Here is a 22,105-nt window from a genome sequence, read left to right on the forward strand (position 1 = left end):
CCTCGTTATAAGCCACCCAAAAACGGTAAAGTATCATTCGTTCTAACCAAGCTATATACATATCAGTTTCATGATAAGATTCTATATGTCTATCTAACATAAGCATGCATATTTAAAAGTAAATGCTACCCGAAAGAACCAAAAAAACGCCCAAGTAACTGCCTATTCCTGCTGTTCTTCTGAGGCTGACTCAACTAGTGTCGGGTCCTTGGCTAAGTCACCAGGCATCTCAGTTAGCTCGATGATGCAAGGGATGTGCCTTTGGATTCTGTCTACGTGGATGTCCTGCTTGTGCAACTGGAATTAGATCATCTGCAAGTCTTTTTTATAGTTAGGCATGTCTTAGAGAGTCAGTGCCATCCCCACTGAAATTTGCTCCATTGCCTTCCCCATTAGGCTCTTCATGAGCCAATATAGATGGAGGGTCTGCTTAAACTCGACGATTCTGCCTCTAGTATTCCCGGGATCCGGAATTACAACCCGCTAATTCTCCATCTCCTCCTCGGATTCGCCTTCCTGTTTAATCCCCCCCTCCCAACCTTCCAACAGCTTGTGGATGCCAACATCTGTTTCCTCCCTATAGGTTGCTGCCGCTTCACTGATGAGGTGTTCTATAGGTTTCCTCCCTCATCTTGGTTCTGAGGCACTTGGGTCAGTTGCTCGACTTGACTCCCACCCTTGTCTGTCGCGTCCTCTTCCTCTTGCCTATCGGGCGATCTCCACTTTATCCCCTGCCTATTCAAAATCAAGATGGACTATCTCTATGTGCCTTGCCTCATGCCTCTCTGGCATAATTCGATTGACCCCCTCGCCCCCCTTCATATAGCCAAGCACAATTGCCTCTGCCCGGGTGTGCCTTCCCGTTCCCCTCTGTTCGTTCATGAGTTTTCCATCAAGGTTGTGCCTTCCCATGCCCCTCTGCCCAGTAATGTTGCGCCACTCCTCTGCCCAGTAAAGCTGCGCCACTCCTTTGCCACTCGCTCTACCCTCTCTCATGCATTACTTCTGCCTCACCACCCGCATTGTAATACAAATTCTCTCGACTATGCACAGGAGGAGCTTCTCGTTTCCATACCTGGTCAACACTCATGGCTCTCATAGCCAGCCCATCAAGCCAGACCATAGTCACCCCTTGTCGAGGTTGTGTCTTCCCATGCCCCTCTGCCCAGTAATGCCGCGCCACTCCTCTGCCACTCGTTTTGCCATTGCTCAAGCATTACTTCTGCCTCACCACCCGCATTGTAATACAAATTCTCTCGACTGTGCACAGGAGGAGTTTCCTGTTTCCATACCCGGTCAACACTCATGGCTCTCACAGCCAGCCCATCAAGCCAGACCATAGTCACCCCCAGCTTACATTTTTCTTCTCGGCCATCCCCCCAATTTCCCTCCTCTGGCATCTCTCGAACCCCCCAACCATAAACAAACAGAGTTGCCATAGCAAGGGACTTGAAAGACCAAGAAACATACCCAAAAGCGCTCTGCTGATGCCGACGATGGCATCTCCACTTGCTTGCTCCCGTGCTCCTCCGTCCACCAACGTTTGCAGCAATGCAATTCTCCCTGTCCCGAATTCCTTCTATTTCCCACTCTATCCTACCATGTTGCTTCACCTGTCCTTCCTTACACGCCTCACCTCCTCCTTTGTCCTGGCCATACCTGCCACTTCTCCCATCTCCTCTGCCAGTCTACATGCAGGAGGCCACCGCACCCATCGCCATGAGCGTGTGGGGGGCGGTGGGTGGTACCCTGCCATTACACCTCATAACTATCATTCCTTTCTTACGTCCCTCCCTGCCTCAAGCACGCACCCCGATCGATGGTATTTAAAATGCATTTTTGAATGTATAAATGGAATCAATAATATCCCTAGAAAAGATTATGTATAATTCATAATTCAAATTTGTAATTCTAACAGATCTTGGCAAAATTGATTGAAAAATATCCCTAGAAAAGATTATGTATATTTCATAATTCAAATTTGTAATTCTAACACATCTCTTTAGAATTTCAGCAAAATTGATTGGAAAATATCCCTAGAAAAGAGCCAAAAGGCAAAAGAGTGAGACTACTACCTTGATCCCTAGAAAAGAGCTAAAAGGAAGAAGAGTGAGACTACTACCTCGACAATGTCTTGCTTGTTGTTGGCATTAACCTCAAAATTATAATAACAACCAAACATATTTAAACTTAGACTTAGTAATCTAGGCCAATTACTATTTCCTTTATATCTGAAAAAATAAAATCTCATATGATTAATATACTCTTGGCGTTATAATGGTTCTCTAAAGATTTAATCATGAACCTTACTCAAATTACTCTAACATCCTACATATTGATTATAATTAAAAGAATATATACCTTTACTTTTAAATTCTACCAACAAAAGTAAATAAAATATATTACATTTAATTTTAAAATGATTTAATACATATACATATATATATATAATAAATAAAATATATAAAATAAAGTAAATAAAATATGTAACATATAAATAAATACAATATATAAATTAAAGTAAATAAAATATAATAACATTTAATTTTAAAATTCTTTAATATATAAAATAAATGTGTAGATTAAAAAAAATGTTATTGGAAAAAGTTTTAATTTACAAGATATATATCACAAAAACCTAAATTCTTAAATGAAATATTTTTTTTTTCTAAGTTAAGATAATCTATTAATATGCACAAAAATGTACAGAGAAGACTAAGCCTCAACAAAGTTTAACATAGTGTTTCAGCAAACATCTGGACTGCCCCAACATTGGGTAAACCAGTCCACCGAAAACAAAAAACCAAAAATGGTATCAGTTCTTAAGACCAGAAACCACAAAAGAAACAATAAGGTTTTGCCATGACATAAGATCCAGACAAAAGACTAGATTCCAACAGAAGCTAACAAAAACAAAAAGACCAGACAAAAGACACCTGGTAGCTACTTCAAGACCCCTGACAGCCACTTCAAGACCCCTGGTAGCCACGTCAAATTAATTGAAATCATCCCAGATGGGTTCCTCAACAATTGGGCATGCCCAATCATCCGCCTCGTCCCTCGACATGCTGCCGTGTGGCTCACCACCACCGCCATGTGTCTCATCCGTCGGTTGGGTGTTGCCAAGCCTGCCAGTTGCCACCTGCGAAGCTAACCTGTCGTGGCCAATTCCACCTGAGGAGCGCGTGGCTGCAGAGCTACCCCCTTCACCATGCTGACTGCCACCGAGGTTCTTACCATGCAGACCAAAGATACCTTCGTCCAGCACGTTCTTCCCCGTGTCTCTGCAATTGCTGCATTTGGGGGCGTCCTCTTGCCGCAAGTCGGAGTTTTCCACCTGAGAGGCAGTCTGTTCATTGTCTTCTGTGAAGAGGATGGAAATTGTAGCGGTAATTACTGCCCTGTTCAAGGTGCTACAAAATTTGAACTGGGTTGAGTGAGGAGCGGGATGAAGGGGCAAAGGAAAACTAGCAGAGTGAACTACAAAATCACCATGAATTGCACCTGAAGACCGAGGATGACCCCGTCCACTTCGTGTACTAGGATATCTGCCCGCACCATATCTCTGGGGATGATGCAGTTCAGGGGAAGGAGAGGAGGCAGCGAGCTCAGGGTGCGGATCAGTCTTAGGGCGAGAATCGCCTCCCCGAGTCCCGCCTCTTCAACTTCGCATACGATGTCGCACCACGCTGGAATTTCTGGCTAAGTGCTCAGAGGGAGCTATAACAGAAGGAGCGATGACAGAGGGAGCACTAACAGAGGGATTGTGAGGGGGAGCAGGGTCAGTCTGAGCAATGGTTAGATAACAGAAATTGGAATGGTAATGATAAAACCCATTTCCAAAATCAACGCAGCAAACTAACCAGCAGCGACGCCCAGTTATAGTGCAAGAGCTGGGTTCATAGGCTTGAGGCGGGCAGTTGCAGTGGAGCAGGGGAGAAGGAGAGACAATGCGCTGAGGTAACTCCATATCCAGACAGTTAATGGCTTTTTTCTGCTTAAGGCCTGCATTAAATGTCGCCTGCGGTGTGTCAAAGGGGCATCTCAGGGTGGTATGGGGAGGGGCGCCATCAGCCAAGTGGCCCATCCTCTCGCCGCCTGTATTTAATGTTTTCATTAAATCAAAGTGTGTCACCCCATCGGAGTCTTAAATGAAATATATTACTTTTAAGTAGAAAATATTATATTTAATTTTAATATATAAAATTTGTGTCGCTTTTTTTTTTTCTTATACATTATAACGACCCTGTGTCATGCAACTCTTTTGGAAAAAGAGAAATGGGCAAAAACATTCCCCAAAACCAAAGAAAATGATAATTGGTGACGCGGGGCTTGGTTTTGGCTGAACTACCTTCCGCTGACTCCCCACCTTAGAGCGACAAGCAGATCTATCATTTACCTATTAGACCCCGCCTATATTCCAATCTCTCCAAAGATTTTCTTGCATTGACTCAGCGTCCAGACAAAACAGAGCGTGGGGCGAGCCTTGGTCAGGCCTTTCGTGTGACATTCATTTCAATAGACACGGGAAGACGTACATAATTTTAATTGGACCAAGGTGCAATACTGGGGAAAAACACAAAGATTGTGATTCAGAGGGGCGAATGCTATCAATGCTAAATCCAGGAATTCCAACCATCTTGTTACTGTTCGTTCTTCAATGGCTTCCAGGCAAGTTCTGTCCTCTGTCAATCGAATAAGATCTGAATTACTGGTATTTGGATTGAAATCTATCCGAGATCTTATTTTAACTGGATTGTGTTGAGGTGGGTTTTGAATCTTTTGCCCATATTTTTGATGCCACCCTTCAATTTTTGTATGGAGAGTATACAAATTTTGGGCTGTGTAAATTAATGGAATAGGTATGCACATATGCAATGAACAGGGCTCTGTGTGCCAGGTTCCAGTCTAGGCTCTGGGGATAACCCGGAATGGATTCTTTTTAGGCCTCAAGCTTTTTATTCATGTAGGAAAACGTTCAGCAGTGAAAGGTTGAAGTTTTTAGTGTGAATGAGGCAATCTTTAAGTAAAGGATGGGATAGCCCTGGGACAATTTCTTTGAATTAGGGGCTTGGAATGCATCCTGAAGTTTTTTTAAAAATAATTTTATATTTCATTTTTTGATTTCTATACGGCGCTTCAAAATGCTTCAAGAAACGTGCACAAAGGGGCTGCACTACATGGCAAAGATTTCCTTTAAATTAGGCTCCGAGGGGTAGCTATTCGGTTAACTTTGTGCCTAGCTCATCTTTTTGAAACTCAAGTCATTTGGGTTGGGCACAACACAAAAATAATGGAAACCTGGTGGACAGCTTAATACTTCATAGACCTCATGAGTGAAATAATGCTTGTTATAGTTACCCGGTTTGGCCAGACCTGGCTCAGATTTGATCGATCGAACAGGTTCGGACGCATCCGCCAAATCTTTCCTAAAAATACAAGAAAATAAAGCAAAAACAACTTTGGAGCAGTGGCATCACCTGTCATGGATTGTTTTTATTACTAATTTCTTTCTAGAAGGTAACTTCTTCCGAACAGACAACGGCCGCGCGAAGCCTGTAGTAGATTTTCAATGTACATCCCACTCGATTCAGCTCGAAATGTTATTTTGTTATTGAGACATGTATATATCAATTTTTTAGAATTCATACTTTTGTGCATTTTTATGTATTTTTCTGTGATTATTTGAATTTCTTCATAATATGCATAAATTTTGAAGTATACTTTTTTATATTCTACATTTCTGAGTCTTTTTCCAAACCTTCTGAAATTTTCCTTTCCCAAGTCCCGAGCGCACCTAATAACTTACCTACTAATGTTCTTGTGCAACTCATTATTTGCACTGCCCAACTACCATCCGAGAGTGAATGACAGATCCGTAAAAAATGAGAGTTCTATAGGGAATTGAAAAAATAATGCTGGATCTATTGAATGGTGCCCATCAATTGGTTAATGGAGTCAATAGTTCATAAGCAGGGGCCCGACTTCAGATGGATGGAGAGGTCTGATGGGGCATCCCGTTTTAGATGAATCCCAATAGACAGTATCTCAGATTTTCCTGCAAAGGCTGGAAAATTGAATCCAGACAGAGGTGGAAAAAACCTTTTACACAGTTGTACTATATCCATGTAGCTAGATAAATAAATCAAGCAAAAACCGCCATAATCAGAGCTGCTGGCAAAAGAGCAAAGTCTGACAAAAGACAGAGTCCCATTTAAATCTACTCACAACAAGCAGCACAGGATTGACAAGTCAACCACCGTTGCTGCCTGTGATGAATCACATCCCAGGGATAGAAATAAATCACAAAGAATGAGATCTTCCCGTAACACACATAAATATGATGACTGCAGTATTATGCATTCAGATTTGAGGCACAGAGAACATAGAAAAAAATATGAAGGCATTTTTGGATATGAAAGCAGTCTTTGTTGCAATTACAGAGCCAATACATGTGGAGACAACATTCTGGGATCCTACCCTTTCTAAATCCAGAAACTGTGAATACATTGCCGTTTGAACTCTTTTTATGTCACTGGTAAAGATTGTTTTTTCCATTAATGAGCCTCCAACCACCCTGATTGTTTTTTCCATTAATGAGCCTCCAACCACCCTTTTGAATGCATCCATCCATGCTGAAGGTTATGCCGCTTCCCGATTGAGCATCTCCATACCCGTGATAGGCCTGGTAGTCCTCATGCCAAGGCCATGAATCGTCTTCTGTGCAGAGTTGAATTGAAGAAGCATGGGGGCAATTTAATCATCAACAACCTAGGTTTTTTCCATTTATGGAGGAAGGAAGTGCATCCTCCTTTTTTATGGGCACGAAAACCTTCAGTGGGGATGCTGGTGGCAGTTGGCCTTGTTGCCTCAAAATCTAGCAGACCTTGTGAGATACCTCACAAGACAAGGGTTAGACCCTAATGCAACAATGAGGTGGATTGCCACTGTCACCTCAGCAATCTGCCTCATGCTTTTCAGTGGAATTTCACCATACGGGAGGTTTCCTAGTCTTCACCTAAAGGATATTCTAAGTCAATTGGCTCAAGGTGATATGTATGAAAGGCTAAGTATGGTACTTCTTGAATGGACAAAGGCACAATTCTCTATGTATAGGAACAACGTACCTATACTTGATACCGAGGGTTTCAAAGTGTAGTTTCAACTTTCAACAAAGGAGTATCTAGGCATGCAAGCATGAAGAAAAGGTTTGCTTAATGATGAAATCAACAAAAAGGAGATGGAAAACCTTCAAAATAAGCCCCAAGTTTAAGACTAAAGATTAAGGTTTTGCGGGGCACAAATTGTGTGGAGGTGATGATGTCGGCCGTATTAGGGCAAACTCCACCATGAAAAGAGCTAGATTTTGAGTTTAAAGGACCGATCAAAGTGAGATTATGCTACGAAAGCACCAATATCCTCCTTCAAGAGGCCCTAGTTGAATTCGACCTTATGCCCTAGTCCTATCGGCTTGCCTTAAAGGGCTTAGGAAGATAAAAACGAGAAAGAGAAAATATTTTATGAATATTGATCACCACAAGGATTCCCAGTGTCTTTCCCTACTTGGGTGATGGAGTCTTTAGGGCTAAATTTAAGAGATATCAAATCTATGCATGGAGTAAGGGGGGAAACCCTAGTTTTCACTTACAAACCCTAGCTATATTTTTATGAGGGGAGAAATTAAGTAGAAGAAAGCTTCTAGGAGGTCTTCTATGGTATTCAAGGAAAATAAAATTTAACATGCAATAATCAACCAAGATTTTCCAATAAAAATATGCATTTAGACATGGTACAATAGAAAATCTAAGTTGCGCGGTACGGGAAAATTGGAGTGCATTGGAAACATGACCCCCCAAAAATTAGGAAATGGGTAAACGTGATATATATATATATATATATTGGTGAGAAAATTAGAAAGCATTCAAGTTTTAATTTTTAACATTATAATTTAGAATGCAGATATAGATTCAAGATTCAAGAATAAATGAGCATGTGCCAAGATCCAAGAAGTTAGAACATTTAAATGAGAAACATAAAATAAATTGGATAAGTGATAAATCGTATAGGTAACATAACATAAGCATTAACCTCAAAAACTACCCTTATAAATGAATCAATACATCCAAAATTAGCCTCTGTATATGAGTCTTAAGGCTACAATGCTGCATGTATGAACTATGAACAATGAACATAGAAGCCAGTAAAGCCTAAGGCTAATAGTCATCATCCTCTTCATATTCATCATGGAAAAATATATTAAAAATACAATTTAATACATTTTTTTTTTAAATGTGGTTCACGATCCTCGGAGATGGGTGACCACTACGTCGACAAACTTTTTGTATCAGGCAGATCTACCTGAAAGGATCACTTCTTGTTGACTTAACCACGGAGCCTGACCTCAGAGTGTCGAGAGAATTGAACCCGTGACCTCTCAATAGCAGAGGTGCTTTAACGATGGGTACCCGACCAATTGAGCTAACCCCCGGGGCTTTTTAATATATCAAATTATAAAGTGAATGATTTTTTTTTTGGTGGGTGTCAGGAAAACTTGAACCCTCATTTTGGAATTTATGCGCTGAAATGTGTTGTACGACCAATGAAAATTGTTAATTTTAGGCAACAATGGTATGTTCTATGCTTTAGAGCAATTTTACTTCAATTTCTTTATTAGCCCAATATCAATATCCAGATTAACAATCACATCAACATGATAGTAAAATGCAGATAGAACATACACATAAACAATAGAAGACAAGCCAAGACAAGAGGACACGAGATGTGGCACCAGCGAGGGACAAACCCCAATGTGGGGAAACCCTTGATCAATTCTTCTTATAGTCTTCAATAGTTCAGCAGAGAGAGAGATAGTACAATTTACAAATTTGATAATTTATAACAGCAGCAAAAGAGCCCTAACCAGAAAAGTCAACGCTGGTCAACAGGGCAGATTTGACCTCCAAAACAGCTCGGTCAAACCCAGTCAACTCGGCCTCCAACAGTCCTTTGAATCAACCCAAAAACAATCCTGAAAATCACAGTCAAACTTGGTCAACGCAGAAGTCAAACCTATGGTCAATTCTCTGTAATCAATGCTGGTCAAATAGTACGAAATGCCTCGATTTTTGTGCCCAGAAATGCAGCTTGCCCAAACAGATATTTCCCTCACGAAAACACAATCAAATAGGGTCAACGATGGTTAAAGTCAGCCTGCTGAAATTTCGGTCTCCTGAAATTTCGGCCTCCTGAAATTTCGGCCACCTGAAATTTTGGTCCCCTGAAATTTTGGCCTCCTAAAATTTTGGTCAAATTTGGTCAATGCCCAAAATAGAAAATGATTATGTTCTTCTTCGCACGTGTGGAGAAGCTGCTCAGAAATCTGTACCCAATCATGTGAGGAGAGAGAGACGTGTGAGAAGTGAAGTGTGTCCAAATGAGGATGAGGCATCATGTATTTATAGCAAATGTTAAGGATGAATAGACGTGACTGTTGGGCTTCTGACCAATGTTGCATGAAGCGGGGACGAAACGGGGACGTTTTTTGGAAGTGGGGACGTGGAAACATCATTTTCCTAAAATCTAGGAAGCGAAGCGTCTGCTATATATATATATCTATTTTTTATATTTTTTTTGCATTTATATATTTTTTTTCTTCTGAATTGGTCTACTCCTATATTGATACAAAAATATGATTACAGAGAGGCAGATGCTTCGAGAGTTCTAGCCCAAGAGATGGCATTCTTACAAAAGACGCTTGATGTACTGACTAGAGGACCTACATAATGACTTACTTCAGGACTTGAAGTTTCTGAAAACATTAGACTCAGTACCATGACAGTGACCAAAATCTGACCCAGACATTGACCAAAAACTGACCTGTAAACAGCAAGCCCCTAAACAGAGACCAACATACAAGAGAATGCCGCCCACACAGGGGAAACCGACAAGTAAAAGTTGAAAGAGACCTGATTCTGGGAGCTTAAAAACATGAAAAACTATGTATCCGGAGGGGATTGAGCGTCTTCCTTCAGCAACTGACCAAAACCAAAAGGCGCGGACCTGTTCAATCTTCATGCGAGGTTGTTGGCTGTTCTTCAACAATGCGGCACCCGAATTGGTCTGGGTCTTCAAACTCAGAGGGATGGCCCTCTATACCTGAAGGACCGCCTCCTGCTGGTGCGCTCGGGCCGGCGTGTGTAGTCGAATTCAGAATTGCCGAGCCACCTGTGTCTCTGCGCTGAGAGACGTTCTGGTCTGCCATCCGAGGTTCCAGAGGAGCCCCAGGACTGACCTCCCTCGAACCCACAGCATCCTCACACATCTCTATGGTGACTGACACGATGAAGGATGAATTTCCTAGAGTACAGGGGAAGCGGAAGTGAGCTGTGTGCGAATGTGAGTGGTGAGAGCAAACTTCTGTTATGACTTGCCCTCTTCCCCTGCCCCTGCCACTTCTGGTTGCAGGATATCTATTACAGCAGAACTCCGAAGCCTCAGACGAGGGGTCCGAGGTTGTGGAAGAAGGCTGGCGGGAAACACGGCCTCGAGAGCTGCCTCGTCTGCAACCCATCCTGGTGCGCTCTCTGGGCATTTTAAAGTGAGCAGAACAAACAACCGAAGAGGGAATGGCGAGGTGGCTATAGAGGAAGATGCAAACCGGATGAATAGGAGCCTGAACGCACTGATAACTGTCAGCACCTTGAGCCAGAGCCCGACAGTGCCCTATTCTGTTTTGAGAGCGAGGAGCTGCCACCTTGCTGAACCTGAAGGAGCGCGGAGGGGAAACAAGAATGAAGACCAGGCCGAGCGCCATTGCAAATAAATCAAAATCAAGGGAGAGCAGCGTTAATGCTGCATTTAAGATGTATGTGTGAAACCATAACTCATGCCTCCTGCGAATCCATCTGGCGGCTATGAGTGGCCACACGCCCACCCTCCACGCCACCTTCATACCACTATCCGGGCTACTCACCCGCATCCGGGATTTTTTGCATTTATATTCAAAACTCGCGTCTGCTATATTTATATATATATATATTTTTGCTATATATATATATTTAAATTTTTTTTCGGAAGCTTGACGCTTCATACAGCCGAAGCGCCGTCCGAAATGTGTTTTGGAAAAATCGAAACGTGGTTCGGAAAAACCGAAACGCGTTTCGGGCAGACGCTTCTTGAAATTTTCAAGAAGCGTGTTTATCAGCGCGAAATGCGTTTCGTTTTTTCCGAATCGCGTTTCGGTTTTTTCGAATCACGTTTCAGACGACGCTTCCCCCACGCATCTGTACGGATCGCGGATCGAGGTTTTGATCTGGGGGGGGACGTTTCCTGCAACACTGCTTCTGAGCCTACATAAGTTTGCTAGCTGACCTTGACAATTTGTCCACAATCAAAATAAATTCATAACTTCATTTGTACGTGTCAGAATCGGATGATCTCTAGATCAATCCTACACCTCTCGGAGAGAGGAACCCAAGAAAAATATCAGCTGTCATAAATAAGATGACCCATATGGAGTTTGGCCCTAGTTGCCAATTTTAACACTTCTTCTCAACTAGGGAGAACTCCATCTGCCAATCCGTACTATCTTTGTCATCAATGCACTGCTCTGCTCTGCTGAACTATGAAGAAGAAGAAGTGATCGAGAATGTATCATACCATTCTCTACTGACCCGAAGTCAGTTCCAATCAAAAGAGAGTGACTCATACCACTCTTACTGACCCGAAGTCAGTTCCCATTGATCTTAGATGAATATCGGTCATCCTAGCATAGGGAGTGTGGTAGTACACGATGCGTCCATCGGTAGTACTATGGTCCCTATCCTCATTTCCCTACTCATTGGCCAGATGAGAGGTACTTCCCATGAGTCCCAGACTGCCTTGGTAGGATGTCTCAGTAGGAGAAGGATGAACCACTCATCCTGCCTACATGCTGCCAAGGGGTATTGCAGGGGAAGGCTGAACCACTCACCTTGTACACAACAAACCACTAGGGGAAGGCTAAACCACTCACCCTATAGTTGCTTATCGCTCCAAGAAGTACCCCAAGCCCCCTGGAGCTCCCAGAGCTCAATGTCCATCTCATACAGGACCCTCATAAGAGGGTCTCTACATGACTCCAAGTCCTTCTCGGAAGGCCAAGAACTTGACCTTCCCCAGGGGCTTTGTCAAGATATCGACGACTTGCTCATCAGTCCCAATGTGATGGAGCCTTATTGCTCCTCGTTGTACCATATCCCGAATAAAGTGGTACCTGATATCTATATGCTTGGAGCGATCATGAAACACAAGATTCTCTGATAATCAGATCCCACTTTGGTTGTCACAGAGGATCACGGTGGTATCCAACACATGTCCAAACATCTCACTGAAGAGCTTCCTCAACCAGACAGCTTCACAGGAGGCCATACTAGCAGCTATGTATTCGGCCTTGGCGGTGCTCAAGGCAACCAATTTCTACTTCCTGCTCATCCAGGATATCGAAGCAGAACCCAAAGAAAAACAACATCCAGAAGTGCTCTTGCGATCCACCACACTGCCAGCGCAATTAGCATTAGAATAACCATGCAGCCTCACATTTTTGGCAGTGTATCTTAGTCCATGAGTGATAGTGCCCCGAAGGTATCTCAGAAGATTCTTGGCAGCAATCCAATGTATATGATGAGGCTCAACCATGTATTGGCTCAATGTGTTTACTGCAAAACATATGTTCGGATAGGAGTTCACCAAGAACATCAGTTCTCCTATGAGTTGACGATACTTAGAAGCATTTCCCAATTCAGGTCCAACAACACTACCACATAACTTCTTAAAGATAAGTTCCATCGGGGTAGTCACAGGCTTGCAGTCCACAATCCCAAATATTTCCAATATCTTCACAACATATTTTCCTTGAGAGAGGAAAATTTCACCTGACTTTTGCCAGACCTCCAACCCTAGGAAATAGTGCGTCGGTCCTAGGTCCTTCATCTCAAATTCAGAAGCCAACTCCCTCTTACATTTGTGAATGAGAGGGTTTGCACCTGTTAGAAAGAGGTCGTCCACATAAAGTACCTGAATGAGAGGTTTTATCATTTTCAACCTTAAAGTAAAGGTTCAGATCGACTTCACTTCTAATGAATCCCAGCTTCATTTGATAGCTATCGTTCCTCTCATACCAAGCCCGAGGTGCTTGCTTCAATCCATAGAGAACTTTCTTCAACCTGCATACATGAGATTCCCGATCATGAACCTCAAATCCCTCGGGTTGTTCCACATAGACTTCCTCTTTGATTGAACCATGCAAGAAAGTGGTCTTGACATCCATCTGATGTAGGTTCCATCCTTGCGAGGCAGCAAGGGCTATGATCGAGTGGATGGTGGTGTATCGGGCAACAGGTGCAAATATCTCATCGTAATCTACACCTTCCTTTTGAGAGAAGCCTCGAGCAATAAAGCGAGCCTTGAACTTTTCTGCACTTCCATCAGCTCCATGCTTGATTTTGTAGAGCCACTTAGAGGTGACAACCGATTTGTCCTGGGGTCTAGGGACCACATCCCAGACATCATTCTTCATAATTGACTCGTATTCTTCATTCATAACATCATTCCATACTTGATGCTTCACGACTTATTTGAATGATGAAGGCTCATTTTGAATGATAGTGCTCATGCCGGTCAAATATCCTTGATACCTGTTCGGCTTCTTGCGTTCACGGAAAGCCCCCGTTAGTGCAATGTGTCTCTCGGCATCTTCGAGAGTCTCCCTAAGCCACGAGGGTCTCCTTTTGGAGGGGGAGGGCTCATGAGGAGGAGGATCAATAAGATCCACAGGTTCATCAACATCAAGCATCGTTTCATCTTCTTTTGCACCCTAATTTCCGGTGTCAGCTTCTTTGTCCTTCCTTAGGATAGTAAGGTTGTTAATCTTCCTGAGGGCCATATCTTCGTCGAAGGTAACATCATGACTTATCTCAACTTCCTTTTGACCAGCCACATAAATTCTATATCCCTTAGAATTTTCACTATAGCCCACAAAGATTCCTTTCTTCCCAGATGCACCCAATTTGCTTCTTTTCTCTTTCGGCTAATGAAAATTAACGGGAATTTCAAAAATTCTAAAATGAGAGACATCAGGTTTCTTACTAGTGAACATTTCTTCGGGAGTCTTGGAGTCCAATGCTTGATGAGGCATCGGTTTTAAACATACACAACAGTATTTGCAGCTTCAACCCATAGAAACTTGGGAAGGCCTTGATCATGAAGCATGGCACGAACAACTTCTACAATAGAGCGATTCTTCCTTTCAGCCACGCCATTCTGCTCGGGAGTGTATGGCGTTGTAGTCTCCTTCTTAATGCTAGCTTCCCTGCAATAATCTTGGAATTCATTGGATTCGTACTCGGTCTCATTATCAATCCTCAATATCTTGATTTTCTTTTCGAATTGGTTTTCGATCAAGGCTTTGAAGTGTCGGAACTAGGTGAACACTTCATCCTTCTTCTTCAAGAAGTAGATCCAGGTCTTGCGAGAATAATCATTCGTAAAGGTGAGATAATATAAGTATCCTCCCAAAGAGTTTACGGGCATCATACCAGATATGTTGGAGTGGATCAATTGCAATATATCTGTGGTCTTGCTATTACTTGAGGGGAATGGTCCCCTTGTAAGTTTTCCTTCGGCACATCCCGGACATACACCTTCATGCTCTACTTTGAACTCGGGCATACCTGTCACCATCTGTCTCACATCGGGTAGGGCCTTATAATGAAGATGGGCAAACCTCCGGTGCCATAGTTCAGATTGTAGAGATGTGTTGCAAGACATGGCTCTTGATGGACTTCCTCCAACTTGATATAAAGTGTCAACCTTGAACCCAAGAGTAAAAGCATCTTTAAAATTTCTTTTCCAAACACGTACCTTTCCATCGATAAAAGCCACCTTGAATCCTTTGTCCTCCATTGCCGAAATGGATACCAAGTTCTTCTTGAGACCAGGCACATATAGTACTTCTTGCAAATGAATAGTGTTACCTTGATTCAATTGAAGGGTAACATTCTCTACTCCCTTCACAGGATTGGTGGCATCGTCTCCAAGGATGATTTCCAAGTTTGTCTCCTTTTTTATTAGATTAGAGAGGGCTTCCTTGTATCCGGTGAAGTGCCTCGAGGCACCACTATCAATCAGCCAATTTCCCAAAGTGTCCGGAGGAGGGGCAGTGGAGAGGGCCAATATAAGATTGTTAACAACATTGGATTCTTCATACCTGGAGTTCCTTGATTTCTTGGAGGGTCGACCATTTCCTTGATGTCTCGCATTCCTTTTTCCTTTGCCATTTGACCTGCCATTCCTTTGATCGTTATTGTTGAAGTTGCCCCTGGAATGATTGTGATCATCATCATGCGATGTGTTCCTTCGATTTGGACAATTCCTTGCATAGTGGCCAAACTTATTGCAAACAAAACATCTTCTCTTCCTTCCATTTTTGAATCCCGGTCTTCCTTGAGTTTGCTTCTTTGAACCTGCATTGTTCTTCCTTTTGGCATGAGTAGAGAATGCAATGGTTTTTCTTCTATTAGAAGGCATTTCTTGCTCCACCATTCTTGTTTCTTCTCGAATGCATCTTGACATCAATTCTTCCAATCCTGGAATTCGATCATTGTTGAGTGGTTCTAGATACATACCACTCAGGTGGGAGTCCTCCAAGGGTGGTGAGAGTAAGTTCCCTGTCAGGAATGACTTCTCCAATCGAGAGTAGATCATTCTTGATCTCAATAATCCTCAAGAAATAGGATTGAATGCCCTCGTCCTTACCCTTCTTAATATCCTTCAATTTATTCTTGAGAAATAGAATTTGATTAGCATTACTAACCTTGAACATGCCGACCAATTTGTCGTAGATCTCCTTGGAGGTCTTCAATTTAGAGATATAGGCCACCTGATGCTTGTCAATGGAATGCCGAATAATCTTTTTTGCTTTGACTTGAGCCCTATTGTACTTGGTCTTCATAGCAGCCGGTGCATTTGAAGGAGGTTCAGGGATTTTACCCTGCACATAATCCATCGCTTATTTTTCTTCCAAGGTCAAATCAAGAGACATCTTCCATCCATGATAGTCAAATTTATCATGGAGCTTGTCTTCAGCTGGGAAGTAGGATGAGGAACCCATTGAGTCTTTTGTCCTTGTCCAATTGTCTTTGGTGATTGCTCATTCACTCTTGCCTCTTGCTTGGGCTTTGTCTTCACCTCAACTTCGATACCATGTTAATTTTGGGCAACAATGGTATGTTCTATATGCTTTAGAGCAATTTTACTTCAATTTCTTTATTAGCCCAATATCAATATCTAGATTAACAATCACATCAACATGATAGTAAAATGCAGATAGAACATAAACATAAATAGTGGAAGACAAGCCAAGACAAGAGGACACAAGATGTGGTACCAGCGAGGGACAAACCCCAATGTGGGGAAACCCTTGATCAATTTTTCTTATAGTCTTCAATATTTCAGCAAAGAGAGGGAGAGATAGTACAATTTATAAATATGATAATTTATAACAGTAGCAAAAGAGCCCTAACCAGAAAAGTCAACACTAGTCAACAGGGCAGATTTGACCTCCAAAACAGCTTGGTCAAACCCAATTAATTCGGTCTCCAACAGTCCTCTAAATCAACCCAAAAATAGTCTCGAAAATCACAGCCAAACTTGGTCAACACAGAAGTCGAACCTGCGGTCAATTCTCTGCAGTCAATGCTGGTCAAACAGTATGGAATGTCTCGATTTATGTTCCTAGAAATGCGGCCTGCCCAAACAGAGATTTCCCTCACAAAAATGCAGTCAAACAGGGTCAACATTGGTCAAAGTCAGCCTCCTGAAATTTCGGTCAAATCTGGTCAACGCCCAAAACAGAAAATGACTATCTTCTTCTTCGCACGTGTGGAGAGGTTGCCCAGAAATCCGTACCCAATCATGTGAGGAGAGAGAGATGTGTGAGAAGTGAAGTGTGTCCAAATGAGGATGAGGCATCATGTATTTATAGCAAACGTTGAGGATGAATAGACGCGAACGGCTTCTGAGCCTACATAAGTTTGCTGGTCGACCTTGACAATATGCCCATAATTAAAATAAGTTCATAACTTCATTTGTACATGTCAAAATCGGATGATCTCTAGATCAATCCTACACCTCTCAGAGAGAGGAATCCAAGAAAAATATCAGATGTCATAAATAAGATGACCCATATGGAGTTTGGCCCTAGTTGCCAATTTTAACAAAAATGCACTATACGGTCGATGGAAACGCATTGTACAATGCCTGAAACATGTTTTGGCAGGGTGAAACGTGTTTTGAAATGGTGAAATGCGTTTCACTCCCCGCAAAAACGCGTTCAATTCCATGCATTTTTGAGTTCTTGTGTGGAAACACAGGTGGAATGCTAGGGGTAATGCGTGTTGTCGCCAAAATTGTACAGACTAGATGCGACAACACTCAGGACAGGGGTTGTCACTCTGATCCCTGCCCTTTCTCCGTTCTAGCTGTCTCCCTACAACATGCTATGGGGGGTAGTCCCTATGAAATGTGAAGATGAGAGACTCGTTGGCAACAAACAAGTCCGGGAGACACAATTGAATGGCCTAGCGGCTTGGTCAATCTAACAAGTTTAAAGATTAGATTAGATTTATCTTGAAAGACCAGGCCTTAATGGAGTCAAATACTTGCTTTATACAAATTATTTACCAAGTAACCGGATGAGCAATTGCTGCTTTAGGATGCTTCACTATCCTATATGGAATGCAACACCTAAAATCTAAGTGAGATGCAAAATCTTGGTTTATTTTAAATTATATGCCTACCTAGGTGAATCCTCCCTCTCAACTGCTTTGAAGTTAGCCTCTAGAGTAGGTTGTGAGAGAGAAACCAAGGGGAAACAAGCTATGGCTTGATTAGTGATCCCTCCCCTTGAGTTCTAACCACCCGGTGCCTCCAACGCTGTAGAGATTGTGGCTTTGACGACTGCAAGGTCACCATGTTAACCACTAAAGAGGGTCTAGGCTTCGCAAGCTGGGTGAGAAAGGTGGTCCTATCTCTCTATCGACCAAGCTTATGCTTGGAAGTAAGTTAATTAATGCAAAACTAGGCCTAAGATGCAAGTGCACAATATGAGTGATTGTTCTTAAGGTGAGATTGTTAGGGTTCTTAAGTACTTAGAGATAAATGATGTCTTTCAACTTAGAACAATGAAGTACCTAAACGACGAATAATGACAATCTTCACCACAAGGGAAAGTGCTCAAAATAAAAAGGTGCCAGAAAATGTTGCCAAGATTACCAATAGACAATTGCTTATGAGATAGACAATTAAATTGACAAGATTAATGCTTCTTTCAACAATTAGATAAGGATCTTTATGCACAATTAGCAAATCTTCAAATCATAATAATGGAACACCAATATGCCAATTAGATACACAAAGAAAATTGAATTCCTTATGAACACAATTGGATCTACTTCTTATCACAATTATGATTAGACTTGATTAAGTGCTTTAAGAGTGACTTAGATTGTAAATCCACAAGAGCTATTTATCTCAACAATATCAATGAAGAGCAATGTGTTCACTTGTCCAATAAATGATAGCAATGAGAAACTAGAGCATTGATCCACAATATATTCTTAGACCAATTAGCCAATCTTATCAAACGATTATCAATTTAATTAGAGCACTTGTGTTTGTTAATGCCATTAGAAGTATGCTTATGCAAGAGCGCAAATGAATGCTAATGATGCAAAGAATGCAAGATGAGATAGCCAAGAGACAAATGATTGTAGCAATAAGAAAGACACCCAATTCCACTAGAAAACACTTATTCAAGATGCACAAGATGCAATGAATAAATGACAAATGAAATGAGATGACCTTCAACACTTTTTGCCACCATTGTAATTTTTATATCAGACCTTATGCAGTATATATCAGACCTCAAATTATTGTGACGACCTTCATGAAATGATAAGGTATGCCAAGTAATGCAAGCCCAGTAAGTGCAAATGATAAACAATGATAAAATATGACTGCTAGCTTGCCTTTATGCCACCATTATGTTGTTTTACCATTACCGTAGGTGAATTTATATCGCTGCAGCAAACATATCAGATCTGGAAATTAATCCAACAGTCCACAAAAATTCACTTATGTGCATCCAATTTGACTTTAGATTAACTCTTAATGCCTTAGGTGAATTATTTAGTGAATTTAGGCTTATTTTAAATGTGTTTAGGCCCTGAATATACTGCTGTCATAAAATGCTTCAGAATTCAAAATGAGAACAGTGATAAGAATGAAGGATTAAAGAGAAAACCAAGAGGCCTAGTGGCCTTGTAGATGACTAGAGAGGCTCCCAATGAACTTGACTTCCTGCAATCACCAAATTAACTCTAGAATTGCTGCAAAACCAAATGTTAGAGATGAAATACTAATGCAAATTAAATCAATGATTGAAAAATGGCTGAACAAGGGCTAGAATGAGAAGCTAGGGCTGGAAGAAGGCCAACAATAGGCCAAGAGAGACTAAAGAAGGATTGAATATGGAAGACCTTAGAAGGCCACGACCAAGGGAAATAAGCTCCTAAGGGTTGACATCAAGCCCTAAAGGGCTGACATAGGCCAAGGGAAGGCCCTAAAAGGGCTAGCGGCTAAGGGAAAGACCTCTTAGGGCCTGTGACAAGGGTTTAGAGGGGGGCCAAGCGCCTCAAAGGGCAGCCCAAGGCTGTGACCAAGCCTAAAGGAGGGGGCCAAGGCCCCTAAAGGTCTAGATGACTAGGCTTAAGGCTTGAAAAGGCCACGGCCAGCCCTAAAGGGCTTGCAACCTAGGAGAGGAGGGGGGCTAAGGGCCTTAAAAGGCCTCTAGGGCTCATGACTAGGGCAAAGGAGGAGGATGGTTAGGTCCAAGGGCCTAAAAAAATTTCAAAACCCCTGCAATTGCATAAAAAATGCGAATGATCACTCCAAAATGTTGGACGACTTCCCTTCTTCAGCTGTACGTTGAGTTGTTGGAAGCTGGGGAGGCTAGATCTTACCCTAAAGGGTCTAGATCAACCTTCCTTCCTCGGATGGGTAGCCCAAAAAATTTTGCTACTTCAAACCCTTGAGCTATCACTTCACAAATGAATAAAAAAATTCCAAACCCCAAATATATATACAAAATTATAAAACCCCAACTACCCAAGTGTTGCAAAATAATAAGGGTTAGAAAAATAATTTACAAATATTTACAAATTCAATTTACAAGCTCTCATTAGCAAATTAATTTCTTTAGCCCAAGATCAAATAATAATTTTGAAAAGTGTTTTCTAAATAAATGATAATGAGTGAATAATTTTGAGAGATAGATTGGCCAAAACCCTTCTGTAAAATTAATTACCACAGCAAAATCTTAGAGTCCAAACAAGGTCGACTCTTCCCCACAGTTTGTGAACTTGGAGCCTAAGGGTCAGTGTACCTGCAAATCTCTATAATTTTCTCAAGATAAAGTTGTTAGATCATATGGTGAATCAGATCACCTAAGATAACATGTACCAATAGAATGTTCTTATCACTGACAAATGAAATAAGAATTTATAAAATTTTATTCATCACAATATAGGATAACGCATAGCTAACACACCACAAATCAACAAAAGAAGAACACTATGAACTGAACCCCAAAGTCTCTCTATTTTGATAAAAAATGTTCCCAACAGAGCAACAACTCAGTACCAACATTACAAATTTTTTCTCATCCAGAGATCATCAAAAGATATAAAAAGGAAACTCAATAGCTTCTTTATATAGACAAACCTCTCAAAGTGGAGAATAATGGCGAGTTGGCTTGATCCTCGTCAAAATAATCTCGACTGTTGAAAATAACTTGATCATCTTTTAATCTCCACTGTTGAATTTTTTATTTTGAGGAAAAATTCTATTTTTTCTTAAAAACCAGTTCTAATTAATTCAAAAATTAATATTTTGGATTAATTTCTTAAAAAATTTCACTTTGACTTAACCACCTAGGTCCAAGTGTTCAAATTTTCTTAAAATATCCATCTTTCCCTTGGTGGAGGACCTCTAAAAATTGACTTTCCTTTGACCCACGATTTTTTGATTATTTTCCACTTGGAGAGAAATTAATTTCTCTATAATTATTTTTTGACTTAAAATTAATTAATTTTCTGGCTTAGGATTTTAATTTAATTTAGCTAGAAATATTAATTAATTGATTCTAAAGGGGACTTAATATTTTTTCCACCCCCAAATATTTTAGCCATGGTGTCTAACTGTAAGGGACCATGCACTAAAATATTTTTACATGAAGATAATTACAAATACAACCCTTAGAATGGGAAATACACATTTAGACTAGATCCTTAATAACTTACCCAATTCTACGACACAATATGATCTAGTATGAAACCAAGTGTGTTTGTAATAAAATAACTTAGCCACGTGTTTTACTGCGAATGACTATGCACTAAAATTATTCCCAAACACACTTTTACAATAGACTCAATATGACACTAAGACTCACCTAAGACCTTGCCAACGAGTTCCATCCTAGCTTCGGGGTTTAAGTTGGAAGAAAAACTCCGCTGATTATGCATGTTTACAAACACACATAATTCGGGGAGGTTAAAAAACTTCTTAGGATGAAAACCTTTGCCAAAATTAAAGGCTTACCTAGGTGTTGTTAGATAATTAAATGGTCATGACATCAACAGTGACAATAAACTTGCAAAGATTGGGTTTACAATGATATAATTATGCTGGCTGATGACTTTGATCTTTGAAAATCTTTCCTCCACTTCTTTGTACTCTGCTTCTTTGTATTGTTGACAAAGTGTGGTCAACAGCTTGTTTCTTGCAACATAGTAGAAAAACCCTAGCAAACATTCATTACATGAAAAATCATTAAAAGTATGCAATTATACTCACAAATTTTCCAAGAAATTGCCTTCTTTCAATATGAAAAAGACATCTCCAATACATAAACTAGTCTTCAATAGCAATAGCTCCAAAAAGATGACATCTGCACAAGTAGTGAGTAGCAAAATGGCTAAGTTGAACTCTCTAAAGGAGGCAAAAATCTACA

General features: G+C 41.1%; 1 protein-coding gene across 2 annotated transcripts in view; it reads left to right on the forward strand.

Annotated features, from left to right (window-relative positions):
* Positions 1-4,258: 4,258 nt before the first annotated feature.
* The window catches only part of LOC149212046 (valine-tRNA ligase), a 113,306-nt gene continuing 95,459 nt past the window's right edge, over positions 4,259-22,105 (forward strand). The window contains exon 1 of one of the 2 annotated variants that reach the window (XM_089391663.1): positions 4,259-4,671. Coding sequence is in view for 1 of the 2 variants with exons in the window: in XM_089391662.1 (XP_089247788.1) it covers positions 4,605-4,671 (67 nt within the window). In the remaining variant the exon portion in view is untranslated. The remainder of the gene's footprint in view (positions 4,672-22,105) is intronic. The other variant, XM_089391662.1, reaches the window with a different exon arrangement.

This window comes from Pinus tabuliformis, chromosome 1_1 (genome assembly GCF_031772625.1).
Source record: "Pinus tabuliformis cultivar Carrire ecotype Pingquan chromosome 1_1, CPIR1, whole genome shotgun sequence".
In the NCBI taxonomy this organism is placed as follows: domain Eukaryota; kingdom Viridiplantae; phylum Streptophyta; class Pinopsida; order Pinales; family Pinaceae; genus Pinus; species Pinus tabuliformis.